The sequence below is a fragment of the Pantherophis guttatus genome, chromosome 15 (genome assembly GCF_059756535.1).
Source record: "Pantherophis guttatus breed Tessera chromosome 15, ASM5975653v1, whole genome shotgun sequence".
NCBI lineage: Eukaryota > Metazoa > Chordata > Lepidosauria > Squamata > Colubridae > Pantherophis > Pantherophis guttatus.
In genome coordinates, this window is record NC_142077.1 from 8,275,540 (window position 1) to 8,297,780 (window position 22,241).

The 22,241-nt window shown below is 48.6% G+C and overlaps 2 protein-coding genes across 4 annotated transcripts in view; one reads left to right on the top strand and one right to left on the bottom strand.

Annotated features, from left to right (window-relative positions):
* The window catches only part of MTOR (mechanistic target of rapamycin kinase), an 88,401-nt gene that overhangs the window by 23,709 nt on the left and 42,451 nt on the right, over window positions 1-22,241 (top strand). For all 3 annotated transcript variants that reach the window (XM_060682799.2, XM_060682801.2, XM_060682800.2), the window contains 9 exons: window positions 362-448; window positions 1,455-1,622; window positions 2,976-3,088; window positions 3,265-3,427; window positions 4,712-4,804; window positions 5,364-5,510; window positions 7,646-7,788; window positions 9,376-9,538; window positions 10,697-10,842. In XM_060682799.2, coding sequence (XP_060538782.2) covers window positions 362-448; window positions 1,455-1,622; window positions 2,976-3,088; window positions 3,265-3,427; window positions 4,712-4,804; window positions 5,364-5,510; window positions 7,646-7,788; window positions 9,376-9,538; window positions 10,697-10,842 — 1,223 coding nt within the window. The remainder of the gene's footprint in view (window positions 1-361; window positions 449-1,454; window positions 1,623-2,975; window positions 3,089-3,264; window positions 3,428-4,711; window positions 4,805-5,363; window positions 5,511-7,645; window positions 7,789-9,375; window positions 9,539-10,696; window positions 10,843-22,241) is intronic.
* Window positions 12,417-21,233, bottom strand: ANGPTL7 (angiopoietin like 7). The gene is made up of 5 exons (XM_034430196.3): window positions 20,610-21,233; window positions 18,991-19,091; window positions 17,569-17,763; window positions 15,410-15,608; window positions 12,417-13,065 (listed from the first exon to the last, which is right to left on the bottom strand). The coding sequence occupies exons 1-5, from the start codon at window positions 20,980-20,982 to the stop codon at window positions 12,896-12,898; spliced, it is 1,038 nt and encodes a 345-aa protein (XP_034286087.2). The 5' UTR covers window positions 20,983-21,233; the 3' UTR covers window positions 12,417-12,895.

A 22,241-nucleotide genomic window follows, 5' to 3' on the forward strand; every position in this document is an offset into this window, starting at 1 on the left:
TATACAAAAGGATGAAGGCTATTGCTTAACGCATTGTAAGCCGCCCTGAGTCTCCGGAGAAGGGCGGCATATAAATCTAATTTTAAAAAAAAAGGGCAGAGTTGGGAAACTTTGGGGGCTCTTTTGCTTTCTGGTGTTTCTATTTTGCATGCCTGAAACTTCTGCACTTGCCTAAATGCTCCAGAGTGCTTCTCCCTGAGATTCCACACAAGCACACAGCAGTGAGCCGCTGAAATTAAACGTGTGCTCGGGGAGCCACCATGACACCAAAAGCATAAGGAAGATGTGAAGGGGAGGCGGGGTGAGGTTTGAAAGCCCCCTCAAAGCGCACCTGCCGTTTTGCTCTCTCTCCCTGTTCTAGTTCCTTTTCCAACAGCTGGGAATGCTGGTGTCCTTTGTGAGAAGCCACATCCGACCTTACATGGATGAAATTGTTACCCTCATGAGAGTGAGTGCCAGCCTTGAATATTTACACGAAAAATCCAACTTGGAGGAAATGTTTTAAAAGAGGGAGATCTCTGACTTCTGCGGGGGCTTCAAAATTTTTTAGCAAGGGGTTCTCTAAATGGGCGTGGCCATGGTGGGCGTGGCCTAGTTGACCTTCTGCACCACGACAGGGGGGCCTTTTTGCCCTCCCTGGGCTCCGGAGGCTTTTTTTGAGCCTCCGGGAGGGTGAAAACTGCCTCCCCAGGCTTTGGAGGCCCTCTGGAGGCCGGAAATGGGCCCATTTACGGCCTTCCCGAACTTTCGATAGGTCCGTTTTTCACCCTTCCAGAGCCTGTGTGGGGACTCCTGGGAGGTGGTAGTTGGGGCCAGCCAGGAGTGGGATTTGGGGGTTCTCCGAACTGCACAGAATCTTAGCTAGAGGTTCTCCCGAACCCCCAGCAGCCCCACCCTTGCATCTGTGGTATGAATTTCCTTAATGAAAGGCCAAATGAAAAAGGCAGTGGCACAATGCATATGTTGGGGTTAGTTCATAAATACGGAATCAAGAACAAAATTTGCTCAGCTGGTTTGCAATATTTCCCTGGCTCTTCTGTTGAGAAAACAAAATTCCAGCTTTTTGACACATTCATACCCGCCTTGCTGGAAAATGTATTCAAGACGGGTGTCCAGGAAAGGCAGGAGAGGGGAGGCATTTTAAGGCGGTGTAGAAAAGTTAAAAAAAAAAAAAAAGCTGCTATCAAAGAGAAATTTTTGTTCTCATCTGCGAATTGGGTGGGTGGGTGGGGAAATCCAGTCTCAGATGTCTGCAGAGATTTGTCTTGGTCCACCGTAAGATTTTGAACATAAAAGAAAAATCTCCAGCTTTCCGAGATGGAACTGAAGCTTCTGATGCTGGCGTTAACCTTCGAACCGCTTTAACCTGTAATGACTGTAATTCTGAGTCAGTTCTTTTTTCAGGCTTTCTGTCCTAACATTGCTCCCTTTCCACCTTTTCCTCCCCCGTCCAGGATTTCTGGGTAGTAAATAACTCCATCCAGAGCACGATTATCCTCCTCATCGAGCAGATCGTGGTGGCCCTCGGTGGGGAATTCAAGCTCTACCTTCCCCAGCTCATCCCACACATGCTTCGCGTCTTCATGCACGACAGCAGCAGCACCCGCAACGTTTCCACCAAGGTGAGCAGGGGGGGACACGGGTGGTTGCATCCCATACCCTGGTCTGATTTAAACGACGGATCAGCCCTCAGAATCCTAGCCTGCTGCAGGCCTGGATAAGTTAATCGTCTTGGATACGTGCAGGGGTGGGCTTCAAAAATTTTAGCAAGGGGTTCTCTGCCCCTTTGCTGGGTGGGTGTGGCCGTGGTGGGCGTGGCCTAGTCAGCCTCCTGTACCACGGCGGGGGGAGGGGGCCTTTTTCCCCTTCCTGGGCTCCAGAGGCTTTCCTCGAGCCTCCGGAAGGGTGAAAACGGCCTCCCCAGGCTCCAGAGGCCCTCTGGAGGCCGGAAACTGGCCCGTTTCCGGCCTTTCCGAACTTCCAGTAGGCCTGTTTTTTGCCCTGCACTTACCTGCATCCAAAATGGGCCGTGTGGGGAGTCAATGGGTGGGGCAGGGTTGGCGGGGCGGGGCCAGCCAGGAGTGGGATTTGGGGGGGGTTCTCTGAACTGCACAGAATCTTAGCTAGAGGTTATCCCGAACCTCTGCGAACCCCCAGTAGCCCACCCCTGGATATGCGTCTTTTGTTCCCGGGAAGACCTAATTCAGGGGTATCAAACTCAAGGCCCGTGGGCCAGATGCGGCCTGTGATGTGGTCGGATCCGGCCCAGGGGCTATCCTGATTTACCCAATACAAAGAGGAAACATGCCAGCAGTTTGGGGAGTGGTGTTAAGATGGCCACGCCCCCCCAGTTAGCCACACCCACCCGGCCACCTGAGGTCAACCACAGCCCTGATGCGGCCCTCAATAAAATTGAGTTTTGACACCCTTGACCCTAACGTCATTTATTCCAGTTCTGCTAAATGTCAAGTTTCGAGGTCGTCTCAAATAAATTGCATTTCAAACAGTCTTTGAAGAAAAACTCCTATTTATTAAGCACGACATTCTAACCCAACTCCAATCGAAGCCAACACTGACGTCCAGCCCCAAAACCCTCCCTTTCCGTTCCCCACTCCCCTGCACTCATTGGCCATCTTCCAAGTCACTCTACCCCTAATCTACTGCTCCAGCTCAAAGGAATTTCCCCCCTCCCATCCCATCTCCTAGGGGATATTATCTCCAGGGAAAATAAATAGGTGAAAAGTCAAACGTTCCTTTCCAGATGCCTTCGCTTCTCCTTCTTATGCCAGCACTAGAGTAAATGCAGGTTGAAGTGCTGACACTAAAAACATGGAAGTGTGTGTGTCCCAATTGCTATATACTCACTTAAATAAATAAATTAGGATTAGAACATATGCCGGTGCTTAAACCCAGAGTGTCTGTTTTGAACCTTGCCCTTGGTTCTTATCGAGTTTGCTTTCCTGTCTTCTTTCCAGCTGCTGAATGCCATCCAGTTGTTTGGAGCCAATCTGGACGATTACCTGCACTTACTGCTGCCTCCCATTGTGAAGCTTTTTGATGCCCCCGATGCTCCCCTGTCTGCTCGCAAGTAAGGATGGATGTTGTCCACATATGCATCTTCGCCCTTTTACAGGCTTTTAACAAAAGATGCTTGCCAGCACTATCCAAATACTTAAAAATTTTCTCGCGAGGACATCCAAACTTGTCCCCCGTTTACCTGGGCCCAGTGTGCGTTTGTAATTGCTGTGCTTTGTTTTCTTCCAGAGCTGCCTTGGAAACTGTGGACCGATTAACGGAGTCCCTTGATTTCACGGATTACGCTTCGCGGATTATCCATCCCATCGTGCGAACGCTCGACCAGAGCCCAGAGCTTCGCACGACTGCCATGGACACACTCTCCTCCCTGGTCTTCCAGCTGGGGAAAAAGGTAGAAAAAAAAAAAAAAAGCATTATTTTCCTAAGGAAAGAGATCCTGACTTTGCTGAATTTAAATCTTTTCCTTTGCAACATATAAAGAACGGTTGCTGGAACTGGGTAGGTCTAGTTTGATGAAAAGAAGGACTAAGGGAGACATGATAGCAGCCTTCCAATATCTCAGGGGCTGCCCCAAAGAAGAGGGAGTCAAGCTATTCTCCAAAGCACCTGAGGGCAGGACAAGAAGCAATGGATGGAAACTAACCAAGGAGAGAAGCAACCTAGAACTAAGGAGAAATTTCCTGACAGTGAGAATAATCAATCAGTGGAACAACTTGCCACCAGAACTTGTGGCTGCTCCAACACTGGAAGCTTTTAAGAAGATGTTGGAAAGCCATTTGTCTGGAATGGTATAGGGCTGTGATGGTGAACCTATGGCATGCGTGCCAGAGGTGGCACACAGCGCCCTCTCTGTGAGCATGCAAGCCATCGCCCCAGTTCAGGTGTACTGTGCATGCATGCGTGCCTCTCGCCAGCCAGCTGGTCTTTGGGTCTCTGCCGCGTATGCACTGAGATCGGGATGCATGTGGGGAGGCTGCACATGCGTGGGGCTAGCAGGGGGCGCATGAGGGGACGGGGTGCATGCGAGGAAGCTGCGCACGCATTGCATTTTGGGGTTGGAGCGCATGCATGCTTTGGGCACTCGGTCCGGAAAAGTTTAGCCATTAACAAGTTTATAAGGTTTCCTGCCTGCGCAGGGAAATAGACTAGAAGACCTCCAAGGTCCCTTCCAATTCTGTTATTCTGTATTCTGTAAATAGTTCCTTAGGTGGTTGGGGAAGTGACACTGTAAGCCTGAACTTTTATAATGAGACATTAGATCGTATAGGTTTAAATGAAATGTTGGCTATTTCCTCCGGGGTTTTTTTAATTGCAAAATAATGGAACTTACCTCTTTAAACGGATCAGTGGCGCTTGAAAATTTAGAAGGTTGCTTTGGCCTAAAAATGAACACAATGACAAGGAGCTGTAAAAGATTCCACAGCTGAAAGAAAAACTCCGTTAAATGTAACCATCTAATTATTTAAAAATTTTAATGATTTTCCTCAAGCTGTTTCCGAAAGAATTTATCAGACGTGATTTGTTGGCTCTCAGGACTGCATCCCTGTGCAGATTTAACTTTTTAAAAATGTCACTCTTGGTGTTCATTCAGAGCTGCTGTTCTCTTCCGTTGTCGTCCTTGCCAAAGAAAAGAAAGTCTTCCGGGTGCTAATCCTTCTTCTTCTCACCCCTGCAGTATCAGATCTTTATCCCAATGGTGAACAAAGTATTGGTGCGTCACAGAATAAACCACCAACGATACGACGTCCTCATCTGCAGGATTGTGAAGGTCAGTGACTCCTCAAGAAGCCGAATGAGATGGCAGGATAAAAGCTGTTCATTTGAAGGACACCTGTCTCTCATCTGTGCTCCTGCTCTGAGCTTTCACTTTAATTCCATAATGTTCCTTCATTTTTATATACATATACATATACATACATATATATATATATATATATATGCACATAAAAAATGCAAGTAGAAAAATAGGGACCACCTTTGGTGGGAAGGGAACAGCGTTCCGTGTGCCTTTGGCGTTGAGTCATGCCGGCCACATGACCACGGAGAGGTCTTCAGACAGCGCGGGCTCTTTGGCTTTGAAACGGAGATGAGCACCGCCCCCTAGAGTCGGGAACGACTAGCACATATGTGCGAGGGGAACCTTTACCTTAATTGACACCTCCCCCCCCCCGCTTCCTCTAATGACAAGTTGAAATGATGAGACACATAGATGCCAATGTTTCACTCTGGACTCTTCTATTTGGCCGCAAGTACAAACCACAGCAGTGCTATACCCAAATATAAAGCTAGGTTTGGTTCCGATGAACAGCTGCTCTGCTCTGCCTTAGGGCTACACTCTCGCTGACGAAGAAGATGACCCCCTGATATACCAGCACCGCATGCAGAGGAGCAGCCAAGGAGAGCCCCTCGTCAGCGGCCCGGTCGAAACGGGGCCTATGAAGAAGCTGCACGTCAGCACCATCAACTTACAGAAGGTAAACCTTGGGGCTGCGCTGGGCAGAGACACGCTTCTCCACATTAGCAGCGGTTTTCAGCAACAGGAGTTTCTGATGCTTTGTGGCATCAACGTTTTCCTGGACCAGCTTGTGATGATCTAGCACAAGGGGTGTCAAACTCGATTTCATTCAGGGTTGCATCAGGGTTGTGATTGACCTTGGGGGGCTGGGGTGAGTGTGGCCAGCTCGACATCACTCCTGTCAGTGGCACCTGTGATGGCCAAATGCTAAGGCAGGACTTCCCTCACTCTCATTATAATCTTCCTTCCCTTCCTTCCTTCCTTCCTTCCTTTTCTTTTTTTTCTTTCCTTCTTCCTTCTCCTTCCTTCCCCACTTTATTTTTCCTTCCTTGCTCTCTTCCCGTCTTCCCTTCTTTTTCTTTGTCTTTCCTCTTTCCCTTTCTCCTTTCCTGTCCCTTCTTGCATGCTCAAAAGCAAAAGGGGAAACATTTCTCCTCTTGTTTTGTTTTTAGCTTGTTTCGCTAGCCCTCTGCCAGCGAAAACAGCCCAGGTGGCCCCACGCATCCCCCCCCCCAGGCCCTGTTTTCGGCTGCCATGGCCTCCTGCAGCCCTCTGCCAGCCAAAACGGAGCTGTTTTTTTTTTATTATTATTATTATTATTTTTATTTGATTTATATGCCGCCCTTCTCCGGAGACTCAGGGCTGCTTACAGTGCGTTAAGCAATAGCCTTCATAGTTTTGTATATTTATACAAAATCAGCTTATTGCCCCCACAAACTGGGTCCTCAATTTACCTACCTTAGAAAGGATGGAAGGCTGAGTCAACCTTGAGCCTGGCGAGATTCGATCTTACTTTAATTGCAGACAGCTGGTGTTAAATTACAGTGCTCTGTCTGTTGAGCTATCCAGGCTCATCATGGTTTTTGCTGGCAAAAGGCTGCAGGAGGTCATGGCAGCCAAAAAGGGGGCCCAGGAAGATGCACATGGCCCTCTTGGACTCTGTTTTCACTGGCAGAGGCATTGCGGGATGGTCCTTTGCTGTTTCCAGGGCGGCCCTGTGGGCCAGATCTAAGCACCCTGTTGGCTGGATTCGACCCGTGGACCTTGAGTTTGATACCCCTGATCTAGCAGACTTCATGTCACTTTCAAAACGGAGGCAGCATTTGTCAGACTGGTTTTCCCACGTTCGAAGAACTTTAAAAAACGAAGCTTCCAGGCAACTGGAGAAATGGGGATTGCTGTCCCTATGTAGACAGATTCATGGAGGATAAGGCTATCAATAAAGTATAGAAAGTTATGACCATCTTTTAAACCTCAGGCAGCATTAAAACTTTAAATGGTCGGGAAGCAGCATCAAATGAGCTCTCAGTTCCCACCAATAGCCTCCCACTGGCCAGTATGCTCCCATAGAGAGGGGCTCCTCCGGGTGCCGTCGGCCAAACAATGTCGACTGGCGGCCCCTAGGGGGAGAGCCTTCTCTGTGGGGGCACCTACAATCTGGAATGAGCTCCCCCCGGAGATACGGAGGATCCTGGATCTGCGCACCTTCCGTCGCGCGCTTAAGACTTTTTTATTTCATCAAGCTGGCCTGGCCTAAATCTTCTCCCCTTTTAAATAGAAATTTTAATTTGTTTTAAATTATGGGGTATTTTAAATTCAGCCAAATTATTTAATTCATTTTTAATCTATTTTAAATTTTTGTATTTACGTGTTTTATCTTGTGGCTGTTCACCGCCCTGAGTCTTTCGGGAGAAGGGCGGTATAGAAATTTAATAAAAATAAATAAATAAATAAATCAGTGCAAGCTTGTGAAATTCAAATTCATCCAGTTATTCAATATGAGAACCAGAATGCTTGGCTGGATAGGACTGAGAACTGGCTGGGGAATTCTGGGAATTGAAGTCCATACACATTCAAGTGGGTGAGCTTGAGATACCCATACGTACGGTTGTGTGACCATCTTCCAACTCTTCGTGCCATCACAAAGCGGCCCATTAAAACGCCAGACATTTTTCACTGAATTTCAGCAACATGATTTTTGGGGGGGAGGGGCTTTCAGGAGTTGGGGTCCCGTGGCCCCCCATGCTGTCAGTTTCTCTGGCCCTGACGAGTAGCTGATTGCAGCAACCCATAGAAGAGCCCTTTGTATTCTAGGCCTGGGGTGCAGCCCGAAGAGTTTCCAAGGATGATTGGTTGGAATGGTTGAGGCGGCTGAGCCTGGAACTGTTGAAAGACTCCTCATCGCCCTCACTGCGCTCGTGCTGGGCCTTGGCTCAGGCCTACAACCCCATGGCCAGGTAGAAATTCAACATCAATCCAGGGAGAAGACCAAGAAGTGTCCACTTGGTTGTTTAATGCAAGTGTAAAAAAAAAATGTTTAAGGGAAGTGTGTGTGTGATAGTAGAAGTGTTTTGGTTTGGGGCGCGAGTCAACTGGACTTCCTTGTGGACTTCCCAAAATCCACAAAGATGGAACTCCACTCAGATCAATTGTCAGCGGCATCAACTCTTTCGCTGACAACTCTCAGGTGTCCAGTCCCCAGGCCTTACGAACGCCAGAAACGAACAAGCTCTGGAAATGGTTGGTACTTGTTTATTCAAACCTGAGGCCTGACACAAATGAGTTTTGACAGTTGCAAAGTCAGCGCTGGGAGCAACTGCCTCCCAGTGCCCTATATAGATATATAGGCAAGACCACGCCCCGTCCCACCTAGTAGCATCTGGCGTCAGCATTTGGTTTCTCATCAGCAGTCCACCATCGGGTGCCTGCGCTTCCGGCCTCCATCTGGTCTCCGACCGCCAATCAGCTGGGCTTCGGAGATCTGCCAGTCAGCTGTGTGGGTGGCAGGAGAACGCCGCTATCGGCCTCGTGTTCGTGACTGCTGCGATCAAAGCCGACGACGCTCCAGCCGAACATATTGTTGCCACCAGGTCATTGCTGTGACTTCCCTCTTCACCTGCATTCCACAAGAAAGTCCAGTTGCCTCTTGGAGTAAAAGCATCTTTGGGAAAACCATGACCTGGATGACTAAGAAATCTTGCTAGACCAGGGATCAGCAACCCGCGGCTCTGGAGCCACATGTGGCTCTTTCATCCCTCTGCTGCGGCTCCCTATCGCTCAAAATATGTGTCACAACTGCCAGTGTGCGACACCCACCGACTCGCAATTTGTTAAGCTTTTCGATCCCCGGTAGGCCAACCATGGATAAATCCAAGAAAAGAAAAGTTTCAGAAGAAAACAGAATCTTTAATTCAACTACATATGCTAGTTTTGTGGCCGCTCAGGAAATAGTCGGGCACGGGAAGAGTTTTGTGGCTCCCAATGTTTTCTTTTCTGTGGGAAACGGGTCCAAATGGCTCTCTTGAGTGTTTTAAGGTTGCCGACCCCTGCTCTAGACAATTGGGATGTGAACTTTTGGAGTCCGATGGTCCTGGGTGTTTGGTTGAGAAGCTAAATGTTTTGCAGCAAAGGTTAAATCGTTTGCATGCTGTGCATTTGAAGGTTAACATATCCAAGGGTAAGTATTTGTGCTTGATGGGAAAAATGGAATGAAGAATAGTGAGTTATGAATCAGTGCTTGAAAGCAAGAGGGAGTAGGTGACGTACCATCAATAAAACGTTCACTGAGGATATCAAATTGGACAGAAAAAAGGTTGTTTGAATGCTGAAAGAATATTAAGGGGTAGTTTGAGAATGAAGATTTTCTGGTTGCTGGTCAGTTCCCATGTCTGACAGTTGTTTCTATATTCTCCCCTGTGCAGTTATGGACTCTTAATGAGATGTGGGTCTGGGTTCAGTTTGGATCAGTGAAGTGGTATGTTCAATGTTGGCAGACTTACTGTTCCATTCTCTGTATCCCCCTTTTGCTCTCTCCCCCACTTCAGAGATCTGTTTAACGCGGCCTTTGTTTCATGCTGGTCTGAGCTGAACGAAGACCAGCAGGATGAGCTGATCCGTAGCATCGAGCTGGCGCTGACGTCTCAGGATATTGCTGAGGTCACCCAGACCCTGCTCAATTTGGCTGAGTTCATGGAGCACAGCGACAAGGTAAAGCACGTTGGGGGTGGAAGTTTTTTGACTTTCTTTTTAACAGCTTTGCTCTGATCTCATGAAGAGGCAGGTGACTTTGCTGATTGTGCAGAAATAGCAATAGCGCTTAGACTTATATACCACTTTGCGGTGCTTTACAGCCCTCCCTAAGCGGTTTACAGAGTCAGCATCTTGGCCCCAACAATCTGGGGCCTCGTTTGACCGACCCCGGAAGGATGGAAAGCTGAGTCAACCTTGAGCGGCTCAGGATTGAACTGTGGGCGGTGGGCAGAGTGAGGCTGCAATATTGCCATTCTAACCACGACACCAAGTGGCGCGGTGGCTCAAATGGCTTAATGATGCTGCAGATGGTCTCGACTCCAGCGGTTCGAGCTCTAGCACTGACTGGCAGGGTGAGCTCCTGTCACTTGCCTCAGCGACTGTCCACCTAAACATTCGAAAGCACGTTCGATGCAAGTAGATAGATAGGTACCACTTCGGTGGGGAGACGAGCTGGTGCTCTATGCAGGCAGTCAGATCCTGGGGTGGCTCTGAACCTTCCCGGTTGCGGTGCCTGTTTGCAAGGCAGCCCCAGGAAAGGAGGGGGGAGCCCTTGGTGATACTGCCGGAACAGCCGCTTGTCTTTCTCTCTGGTGCAAAGCCAGCTCGCCCTCCTGTGCTGCACCTTAAGAAGCAGGCAAACATTTCCTATAATAGGGTTGGTACCTTGGCAAGGCAAACTACGACTCTGCAGTAGCATTGTGGTCTCCTGGCTACTGAACAATGCCATACACTAATAATAATAATAACCACTGCGCCTCCAGGGCTCATGAATAAGCTTGCATTTAATTGCTTACATAATGTTCTCTAGATCCGAGTTCCCCAACCTTTCCAAGTTGGTGGTCTGGGGGGTGGGGAAGGGGATGATTTCATGGGAGGGACAGGCACATGCGAGTGTGCTTGCACCCGCGCATATCCGTGGCTCGTGCAAGCGGGGTGGTGAGCGCTCACGATGCTTGTGGCGACACTGAAGCGGAGCTGTGTGCGTACAGACATGTGCGTGCATTGGCCAGCTACTCTGGGCCAGTCACAGGTTGGGGACCCCTGCTCTAGATTGCCCCAGAGGCTTGCGCTCCATCCCAGCCCTGATGCTTTTGCCCGGCTTCCTCCACGCAGGGTCCGCTGCCATTGGGAGACGATAACGGCATCATCTTATTGGGAGAACGGGCTGCCAAGTGCCGAGCCTATGCCAAGGCGCTACACTACAAAGAGCTGGAGTTTCAGAAGGGGCCTACGCCAGCCATCCTTGAGGCTCTTATCAGGTAGGCTGTTTCCCCTTTGCTCTCTCGGTTGGTAAGCCCGTGTGACAGAGGAGGCAGCTCTATGCTTCTCTGGAAGTCCTTTGACCACGGACAATTCCAGAGCAAGGATTGGAGGCATCCCTAGGCTCGGCAACCCCTGCATCTGGTTCTCGCTTGGGGAAATTTGTCTAGAGCCATGATGGCGGACCTAGCCTCCCACCGGCCAGTTCGCTCCCACAGAGAGGGTCTCCTCAGGGTGCCATCGGCCAAGTTATGTCGGCTGGCGACACCCAGGGGGAGGGCCTTCTCTGTGGGAGCCCCAGCCCTGTGGAATGAACTGCCCCCGGAAGTGCGTAAGATCTCCGACCTCCGGGTATTTCGCTGTGCACTCAAGACCCTGTTGTTCCGCCAGGCCGGGCTATCAACATAATAATTTTAAATTGGGTGTTTTAAATTTCTGGGGTTTTAAATTGAGCCGAATTTTTTAATAATTTTAAATTATTTTAGCTGAAGTTTGTCTTGTGCTTTTAATAGGCTGTGCACCGCCCTGAGTCCTTCGGGAGAAGGGCGGTATAGAAATAAAATTATTCTTATTCTTATTCTATGGCACACACGTGCCGGAAGTGGCACGCAGAACCACTCTCCAGGCACACCAGCCGTCACCCATTGCTCTTCCAGGTTCCAGTGTACACATGCCAGCCAGCTGGTCTTCACATCCGCAGGAGCACCAGAAACCAAGAAGAGCAGCTCCCTGGCACGCATGTGCATGCCGGGAAGCTGAGCTTCCGGTTTCCGGCACGCACATGCTCTCCGGCTAGTCTTCACGCGCACATGCGTGCTAGAACCTGGAAGTCCAGGTGACCGGCGCACATGCAGACACCGGTAACTGGAAGCTCAGCTTCCCAGCGCGCGCTGGGGAACTGCTCTTCCGGTTTCCAGCGCTCCTGCGCGTGTGCACGCCAGGGAGCTGTTCTTCCGGTTTCCAGTAGTCCCCTGCACGCGCACGCTGCAGGCTCCTCTTTCGGCACTTGAAACCGAAAAAGTTTGCCAACACTGATCTAGAGCAGTGTTTCCCAAACTTGACCCTTTGAAGATGTATGGACTTCAACTCCCAGAATTCCTCAACCAGGCATACTGGCTGGGGAATTCTGGGAGTTGAAGTCCATGTATCTTAAAATAGCCAAGTTTGGGAAACACTGGTCTAGAGTAAAGGAAGAAAGTGGGGATTTCTTTTTTTTTTTTAAACAGGAAACAACATCGTTTGAAAAAATATTCATGCTAAATTCTGTCCTTCCCTATGCATAGTAAGTAGACAGAGCCGAAAACCAAATATCCACCTGATATTATCCAGAGGTCTTTTTTGGGGGGGCTGGAGGACAGTCTCAATGTCTCTTTGTCCCTGAAAGAGTGGCAAAGATTTATAGCTCTCCTCTGCCAGTAACCAAATGACTCTTTTGCAACCTCAGATTCTTCACAGCATTGACACCAGATTAGACACACACACACACACACCGTGTTGGTTGACATTTCCAGAAATTCTCCTCGACTGGAAACATTTTTGTCCCGAGGACTATATACTTGGCCTCAAACTTCAGTTTTAAAATCAAGAGGATTTTATTATACTACTGGATGGGAAAGAGGTGTTTGGATCGAGCACTATTTTGATTTACAACTGCAAAAAATATATATATATATCCTAAGCATCCGATTTCCATAAGTGGAGCAATCCACTATGCAATAAGTTTGGCAAAACTCTGGCGTAGCTTCTTCCCTCCCAGTCCTCCCCGAGATTCCAGTCCACCAGGGAAATAAACAAAGGCAAATCTACGTTAATTCAGGGGAATAGGTGAGTATCCTGATAGAGAACATTGTCGTCAGAAAGATCCAGAGACGTTCAGGTGGAGGCTGAAAGAGGCGAGCACCTGCCTTGCTACCGATGAAGGGCATTCCCCATATGTAAGCTCATTCTTGACATCAATGACGGTGCTTCCCCCTTCCTATCTCCCACCCACCCCTCCGGTGCCCCCTCCTTTAGAGGTGAGGCCATCTCTTTACTCGACTCAGTTGGGCCCCTCTAGGCCTTGAAGTCCGTTGACCGGATCTTCATCTCGACCCTCTTCAGCGAATAGAGTTTCCCACGCCAGCTGTACCAGGTGATGCCATCGGTGCTCTTGTTATGTTCATCCTTACGATAGTAAATCCCGTTCAGGTTGGAGTCCGTGCAACAGTTGTACCAGTAGCCCCCTTTTGAGAAAGAAGAAGACGAGGGGTTTATGAAATAAAACTTTTAAAATGCCGATATAAGATTGCGGGGAGAAATCTCAACAACCTCAGATATGCAGATGGCAGAAAGTGGAGAGGAACTAAAGAGCCTCTTGATGCGGGTGAAGGAGGAGAGTGCAAAAGTTGGCTTGAAACTCAACATTAAGAAAACTAAGATCATGGCATCCAACCCTCTCGATTCCTGGCAAATCGATGGGGAAGAAATGGAGGTAGTGACAGATTTTATTTTCCTGGGTTTCAAGATTGCCGCAGATGGGGACTGCAGCCAAGAAATTAAAAGACGCTTGCTCCTGGGGAGGAAGGCTATGGCAAATCTAGACTGCTTACTAAAAAGCAGAGACATCACCCTGCCAACAAAAGAGCGTATAGTCAAGGCGATGGTTTTCCCAGTTGCAATGGATGGCTGTGAAAATTGGACCACAAGGAAGGCTGAGTGCCAAAGACTGGAGGCCTTTGAACTCTGGTGCTGGAGAAGAATCCTGTGAGTCTCTTGGACTGCAAGGCCATCCAAGCGGTCAGTCCTAGAGGAGATCAACCCTGACTGCTCTTGGAAGGCCAGATCCTGAAGAGGAAACTCAAACACTTTGGCCACCCAATGAGAAGGAAGGACTCACTGGAGAAGAGCCGAATGCTGGGAACGATGGAGGGCAAAAGAAGAAGGGGACGGCAGGGAACGAGGTGGCTGGATGGAGTCACCGAAGCAGTCGGCGTGAGCTTAAATGGACTCTGGAGGATGGTAGAGGACAGGAAGGCCTGGAGGAACGTCGTCCATGGGGTCGCGATGGGTCGGACACGACTTCGCAACTAACAACAAAATAGTGATCTTTCTGAAAAGGTCCTCATCGTCAACAGATCTCTGCACTGGCACCTGGCCGAGGGTCAACGAATTGCAAAGCATCGGGGAAATGGCCGTTGCCGGTGTCTGAACGTGTACTACAAGTCATCCTCGACATAACAACAGTTCATTTAGGAACCGTTCGAAATTATAACAGCACTGAAAAATGTGATTTATGGCACACTTTCCACACTTGTGACCATTGCAGCATCCCCGTGGTCATGTGATCAAAATTCAGAAGCTCGGCAACTGCTTCATATTTATGACGGTTACAGTGTCCCGGCGTCACCTGATTCCTCTTTTTGCTGTGTGACTAATTTAACAACTGCTAACAACTTGGGCAAGAAAAGTCGTAAACTCACTTAATAAATGTCTCGTTTAGCAACATAAATGGTGGACTCAATTGTGGTCGTACTTCGAGGACTCCCTGTATTGAAAATGACACCAATTTAACTCATCCCACGTGGCGAAGGTATTTTTTTTTTTTTGCCACTGCTAAATAGCTGATGGAGCGTGATGGAGCAGGAAGACTACTCAAAACGCTCTACAGATAGTCCTCGACTTAACAACAGTCCATTGAGTGACTGTTCAAACTTACATCATCACTGAAAAAAGTGACTTACGACTGTTTTTCACACACCGTTGCAGCATCCCCATGATCATGTGATCAAAATCCAGACGCTTGGCAACTTACATTTATGACGGTTGCAGTGTCGTGGGGTCATGTGATCCCCCTTCTGACGAGCAAAGTCAAGAGGGGAGTCCAGATTCACTTAATAGCCGTGCTACTGATTTAAGAATGGCACTGATTCACTTAACAACGGTGGCAAGAAAAATGGTAAAACGGGGCAAAACTCATGTAACAAATGCCTCTCTTAGGAACAGAAATTTTGGGCTCAATTGTTGTGGTCGTACGTCAAGGACTACTTGTGCTTACAAGAGAAATGGGGAAATTCAAAGAACGGAGCAATCAACACTTAGGAAGAGTTGCCCTTCTGGAATCTGGGCAAGAGAAGTCAACCGGAAGAACCAGGTGGAACTGGGCTAAGGGACGGACTGATTTTCCTATGAAGAATTTGGGGAGTGTTCTTTAAATACAAAGGTGGACGGTGGTCCCGCTTAACAAACATTGATAACAGGAAGAGGAGGAGTTTTTGGCACATGGCCAGTGGTGGGATTCAGCCGGTTCGGGTGAACCGGTAGTTAAATTGCTGGCTGGTCCCACCCCACCCCTTCCAGGAGTCCCCATGCACCCCATTTTGGCTCCCAGGTAAGTGCAGGGAGGCCTACTAGGCCCAAAACGGGGCACGGGGGGGGCGTGCACCTCCCCACGGCCCATTTTTGCTCCCAGGGCGGTGCAGGAGGCCGAGTGCTGCCTGTCACACCCCCTGGCCATGCCTACCCGGCCAGTCATTAGTGCGGAGAAGTGGTTATTAAATTATTTGAAGCCCATCACTACACACGGCTGACCTTTGCGTAACTCCGCACAGTGATCGACGCACTTGTCGTTGTCTTTGTCCATGGTGCTGAAGGCCGTGTTGTTATGGTACCGCATGGAGTCGCGGGGCACGCTGCCGCTGAAATTGGCCAGGAAGAGGCGGTAGCTGCTCAACTCGTTGCCCACCGCAAAACGACTGTATTGAGCAAAAACGCTGTTGCCATCCCAGTCCTGCAGGGCAAGAAGGAAATCAAAAGGAGACACCCCCTATTTACCGTCGGTGACAATTCGTCATGGCCAACTTGCCACAGCCAACTCACCGTGGGAGAACCTGCCATGGACAAAAATTACACTAATAACAAAGAAATAGCAATAGCATTTAGATTTATATACCGCTTCACAGTGCTTTACAGCACTCTAAGCGATTTACAGAGTCAGCCTATTGCCCTCAACAATCTGGGTCCTCATTTGACCCACCTCGAAAGGATGGAAGGCTGAGTCAACCTTGAGCCAGGATCGAACTGCTGACAGTGAGCAGAATTAACCTGCAATATTGCATTCTAACCACTGGGAGGGAGGGAGGGAGGGAGGGAAGGAAGGAAGGAAGGAAGGAAGGAAGGAAGGAAGGAAGGAAGGAAGGAAGGAATAGCAGTTAAGACTTATATAGTGCTTCATAGTGCTTTACAGCTCTCTCTAAGCGGTTTACAGAGTCAGCCTCTTGACCCCAACAATCTGGGTCCTGATTTTACCCACCTCAGAAGGATGGAAGGTGGAATAGAATCATTAAAGAAAGGATGCAAAAGAAGAAGGGACAGAATGGAATGTGAATGACAAAAATCAAAATCTAGTTTAATTTATTTAAAATAATTAAACTGAATTGTGAAATTGTCCCGCAGCGAGTTGGCCCACTCTGAGTTGAACGTGGCAATGTGTCCCATGGCGAGTTGGCCGTGGCAATTTGGCTGTGGCGAATTGTCCCATTCTGCCTTATTTATGCTTGATTCAGGGAAATATTTACCTGAAATATTGGTGTTTCACCAAGCTCTGAGGAGAGGAAATGAATAGAATAGAATAGAATAGAATAGAATAGAATAGAATAGAATAGAATAGAATAGAATAGAATAGAATAGAATAGAATAGAATAGAATAGAATAGAATAGCAGAGTTGGAAGGGACCTTGGAGGTCTTCTAGTCCAACCCGCTCCTTAGGCAGGAAACCCTACACCACTTCAGACAAAGGGTTATCCAACATCTTAAAAACTTCCAGTGTTGGAGCATTCACAACTTCAGTGCCTCCAGTTAGCCGGGGCTGCCTGTTCTGATCTAGGCTTCCTGAGTCATTAAAACACACAAGTAGTCCCAAAAACCTCTTTTATTGCAACAGCTGTGAATTACGTTCATTCACAGCTGAGTCCCAATTAGTTGCAAAAAAGTCCTGCGAGAGAAGTCCTTCAGGATAATGACCCACCTTTATCTCCCTTGACACGCTGCCAAAGACCTACTTGGCAGAACCACACGGAGTCCAGAATCAAACAGAGATGCCGACTGGGAATAGAATTAACAATGTTGCTTTCCTGCAAAGGGCCCACATGCCTTTGCTCCTCTTTTAAGCCTTATGGGAGGGGCCAATCATCTCCAAGCCTTACTCCTGAGTCGTCCCTTTTGTTTTAACTGTTCTTGCCTTCTGGCAGCTCTGCACATGCGTGCGCTAGGAACAGGCTCCCCCTGTTCCTCTGCCTCTCTGATGTCCGACTCTGGAGGCTCCGCAGTCCGTGCATCACTCCAAGATGACCCCGGCCCCATCTCTGCCTCCAACACAGAGCCCTCATCAGAGCCTTCCCCAGACTCCAGGACTGGCCCCTGTTCCTCCCCAGCCTCCTCACTGTCCGACTCTGCTGTCAGCTCCGCAGGCTGCTGGCGGACCACAACACTGCCCTAGGAAAATAGTTACGCAGCCTAATCATGGTCTATACTGCTCGAGTTTGAAGTGACAAATGCCATGGCTAAACTGGCATTATTAGATCACCTTTGGTAACCCTTCCCAGCTACCCCAGGTCTTCTACAGTACATTGACACTAAGTGCTTCTCATTGCTTTCAAGTTCCTTTTCTCTTGAACGCTGCAACATCCCACAGCCCCTAACCGAGTGGTCTGTGAAAGGTCAGCCGGACAGGTGAAGCTATTGTACTTGCCTCCAGCTCCACACGCAACGTGGACGGCCTCTTGGAAAGCCGGTGGATGTGTTCGTTTCCCAGCCAGAAATCTCCCTGCAGATTTCCAAACCCTTCCTTGTACTGCTTCCAATTTTGGCTGAAAGAGATCAAGCCAATTTTCCGCCTTTGGATGACAGTCCAGCCTCCTCCATCTGTCTCCATGTCACAGTATACCTGGGAAAATGAAAAGAAGAGCGATTTCAGACATTCGGAAAGGTTGAGGACCACTCCGGCATGGTGGTAATTTACCGAGACAGTGAATATCAGCGTAACTTCATGTTTCAAGCATATGTTCTAGCACAGGGACCTACAACGTTAAATACTCAAAGAGCCATTTGGACCCGTTTCCCACAGAAAAGAAAACACCGGGAGTCACAAAACCCTTCCCGGGCCTGACTTATTTCTTGAGCGGCCACAAAACTAGCCTATGTAGTTGAATTAAACATTCTGTTTTCTTCTGAAACTTTTCTTTTCTTGGATTTATCCATGGTTGGCCTATTGGGGGTTGAAAAGCTCAGTAAATCACGTGCTGGTGGGTGTCGCACATTGGCGGTTTTGATGCATATTTTGAGCGATAGGGAGCCGCAGCAGAGAGGTGAAAGAGCCACATGCAGCTCCAGAGCTGCAGGTTGCCGACCCATGTTCTAGCAACTCACCTACCTTTCTTGTGGAGCAAATAGCAAAAGCAGTTTATAGAGTCAGCCTATTGTTCTCAACAATCTGGGTCCTCATTTTACCCACCTTGGAAGGATGGAAGGCTGAGTCAACCTTGAGCCTGGTGAGATTTGAACTGCCAAATTGTAGGCAGCCGGCAGACAGCAGAAGTAGCCTGCAGTACTGCACTCACTGCGCCACTGTGGCTTTGCCTGGAATGGGAAGGCACCGAAAAGTTGCATCTCATTTTGAAAAGGTGCAAATAGCAAATCGAAGTGGCCGAAGCCTAATTCCATCCTGTAGAGTCGTTGCTGTTTGTACACAACTGGGAATCCTCTTAAGATAGGCACTGTTTTTACGTCTATAGAGGGTCGGCAACCTTAAACACTCAAAGAGCCACAAAAGTCCTAACCGGAAGCCCCCGTTCAATTCTGGAGCCGATCGGAAGTCCGGTTCCGCCATCATAGTCTCCTCCTAGCACTGCGTCCTTTTTCCTCTGCCGACTGGAAGTCCATTCCCCCACCATAGAGTCTCCTCCTAGCGCGGCATCCTTTTTCCTCTACCTGTCCTAATCGAAAGCCCTATCAATTGTGGAGCCGATCAGCAACAGGGAGTCACAGCAGAGAGATGAAAGAGCCACATGCGGCTCCAGAGCTGCGGGTTGCTGACCCCTGGTCTATAGGAATGTTAAACCTTATATAGCTTCCTGCTTTTCCTCTCTTCCCACGGCGTGTTGTAACGTCTTACCTGCAATTCTGGACTTCCCAGAAACTCATCAGGGAGAAGTTTGTAGACCCCAGAAGATCTGTAATTTCTCTGATAAAGGGACGAGCAGTCGTACACGGCATCTGAACGAGAAAATAAAAGCGCCGTAGGTTGAATTATTCCCACCTGTCAGGAAAACCTGGGGCCCACCGCGTCCTTCTTTGCCTCCAAAAATTTGATAACGACATATGGTTGCCATGTGCAACTGTCCCGTCGACTTTACTGTGTTTTGTGATTTCAGCAAATGAAAGCAAAACCCAGCTGGGAATACAGGTAGTCCTCCTCCATTAAACAGTCCGTTTAGTGACCGTTCAGTTACAACGGCACTGAAAAAAGTGACTTTTTCACTGTTTTTCATTGCCATAGTGATCCCCCTTTGTCGCAAAAACGTAGAAACAGGCGATGTGCCGGGAGGATTGGCCCATGGAGGTAAGCCTCCGTTAGATCGATAGATGCCAGGAAGTCGCCCTCCCGAATCCCCTCGAGGATGGATTGGAGGGAGTTCATTTTGAACCTTTTGTAGACCAGATATAGATTCAATTTTTTTAGATTCAGAATTGCTCCCCACCCTCCACCCCGAAGCCTTTGGAACAACGAACAGAATGGAGTAAAACCCTTGTCCTGTTTGGCTCTTCAGGACCGCCTCGATGGTCTGAATATCCAACAGATGTTGGATGGCGGTCTCCACGAGGCCCTTCTTATCGTTGTTCTTCGGGACAGGGCAACGAATAAAGCGATTCGGAAGCGTGGAGAGAATGTCCATGTCAGGTTTCGAGGTCCTCTCAAATAAATTGCATTTCAGACAAAGTCTTTGAAGAAAAATTCCCATTTATTAAGCACGACATTCTACCTCCGACTCATCGAAGCCAACACTGACTTCCAGACCCAAAACCCTCCCTTTCCGTTCCCCACTCCCCTGCACTCATTGGCCATCTTCCAAGTCATTCTACCCCTAATCTATTGCTCCGGCTCAAAGGAATTTCCCCCCTCCCATCCCATCTCCTAGGGGATATTATCTCCAGGGAAAATAAGTAGGTGAAAAGTCAAACGTCTCTTTCCAGACGCCTCCACTTCTCCTTCTCATGTCAGCACTAGAGTAAATGCAGGTTGAAGTGCTGACAGTCCAGGCTGAGGCCGAGCCTCACCATATTGAGGACAGTGTTTTTCACGCTTAACGACCTTTCTAGCATCTGCATGATCATGGGATCAAAATTCAGATGTTTGGCAACTGGTTCATATTTATGACCGTTGCTATGTCCCAAGGTCATGGGATTGCCTTTTGCGACCTTCTGACAAGCAAAATCAGTGGCTATCTCCCTCTCTGCCTCCGACGCAGAGCCCTCGTCCGAGCCGTCCCCAGCCCCTAGGTCTGGCCCATGTTCCTCCCCAACCTCCTCACTGTCCGACTCTGCTGCCAGGAGGGCCACAACAAGATTCATCTAAGTCTCTTAATTCTTCCCCTTCCCTTCGTCCCAGTTATATTTTATATAACTCAGATATATTTTATATATCAGAGTTTAGCTCTGATGGGTGACGATGGCTGCTCTTTCTGCATTAGCAAGCGATCCCTTCAGGGAAGGCTGGGGGGAGCCTCTCCTTACCTGTGGACGTTTGGGTGACCGTCTGAGCTGCCTGAAGCTGCACGATGCCGAGCTGGGAATTCATCTCCGAGTACTTCCCTTCCACGTCGTTGAGGCGGGCGTCCATCAGCTTGACGCTCCCTTCCAGGGCCATCACCTGCGTGACGGCGTGCTCCAGGACGTCGTCCTGCTTCTTGCTCATCTCCTCGAACAAGGAGGAGAGGTTGGCCACTTGGACCTTCAGCTTTTTTAGTTCTTCGCAACATCTGGGGTCCTTGCCGTTCTTGCTCGTTGCGGTCTTTTTGGGGAGGGTCTGCAGCCTCGCTGGATATATCGCGAAGGAGAGGGTTAGGGCACATAAGCAAGCCAGTTGGGGGCTGAAGGTGGATTGCATGATCGTGGCGTGCAGTCTCTCTCTCTCTCTCTCTCTCTCTTTCTCTCTATCCTCCCTCTCCTCTCTAGTTCCCAATAACGCCTAAAAAAATTCCAAGCCTCTCTCTTGTCAATTCAGGGTTTCCCCCCCATCTGTTGGAATTGCACTGGAACAGAGTTTTTCTCCGAATCAGAACTCTGGTTCTGCAGCGCTGCCTCTTAACAAGTCCCTTGTCCGTGCTTGCTAAAAGAGGCCGTATCTTGTGCGTATGTGCGTCTCCTCCTTACACCCATTTTAAATATTTGTGGCTCCTGGCTATCTCCACCCCTTGCAGCCCTCCCATTTCATTCTGCCCATCGTGGGCGAAACTAAAGAAACCGAACAGGATGGAATATTTTGTTTTTAATTATACGAAGGGATCCTGAGCTTGAAACGCGCCTTTTCAGTTGGGTTATTTTTTCAGGTGGGAGAAAAGGATTGGGGGGGAGGAAGGGGAGGAAACCACAATTGTTTCCAGGAAGAAAAAAAAATGCCCTGTTGGATTGCTGCCTTCCCAACGATTAATCTCTGGCATGTTGAAGACCATAACAGGATTTTATGTCCTGTCAAAATGAAAGAAGTCCAGCAAATGTCATGGTTTGGCAGTAGTTTGTGACGTCCCGCTTTCCGTTGATCGCATCTCTGGCAATCTTATTGAGCACTTATGAGGTTCCTTTGTGGGGGTGTCTCGCTCTTGATGGATACAAACACCAAGATTGGAAGAAAAAGGACTAATATTGTTCGATGCGTTCACTTGGGGGGAAAAAAAAACCCGCCTACGAGCGTGTAGCTCAAAAGGTATAAATCGCACACCTGAGCCGGATGGGTTTCCTCAACATCTGCCCGTCTTTCGCAAAGCAAGAGCATTACGAAAAAAACAGTCGTTTCCACGCAACGTCGACCAATCTAGAGAGCACCAAAAAAAAAAGGATGGTGTATGTTGGAAATAAATTCAGTCAACAAGCATGGGTCGATGAAAACAAAGAGACTTTATTAAAGGAAAATAATAAAAACAATTTTGCAAAATAGGGTGGGTATATCCCAGCAGATCTCAACAAGGAGTTTGAGCCCCGAAACCACATCTAAAGTTTCAAAAGCATTACATTTTATAGTTTCCTATCCCGATGCCCCCCCCAATGCGCCTCTAATGACCGATCACGGCTAATCCGAAGCGCCTTTTAGAGAGAACATCATCTCTTTTCTCTAATTACATGTTCATCAACACCTCCCTATAACTACCC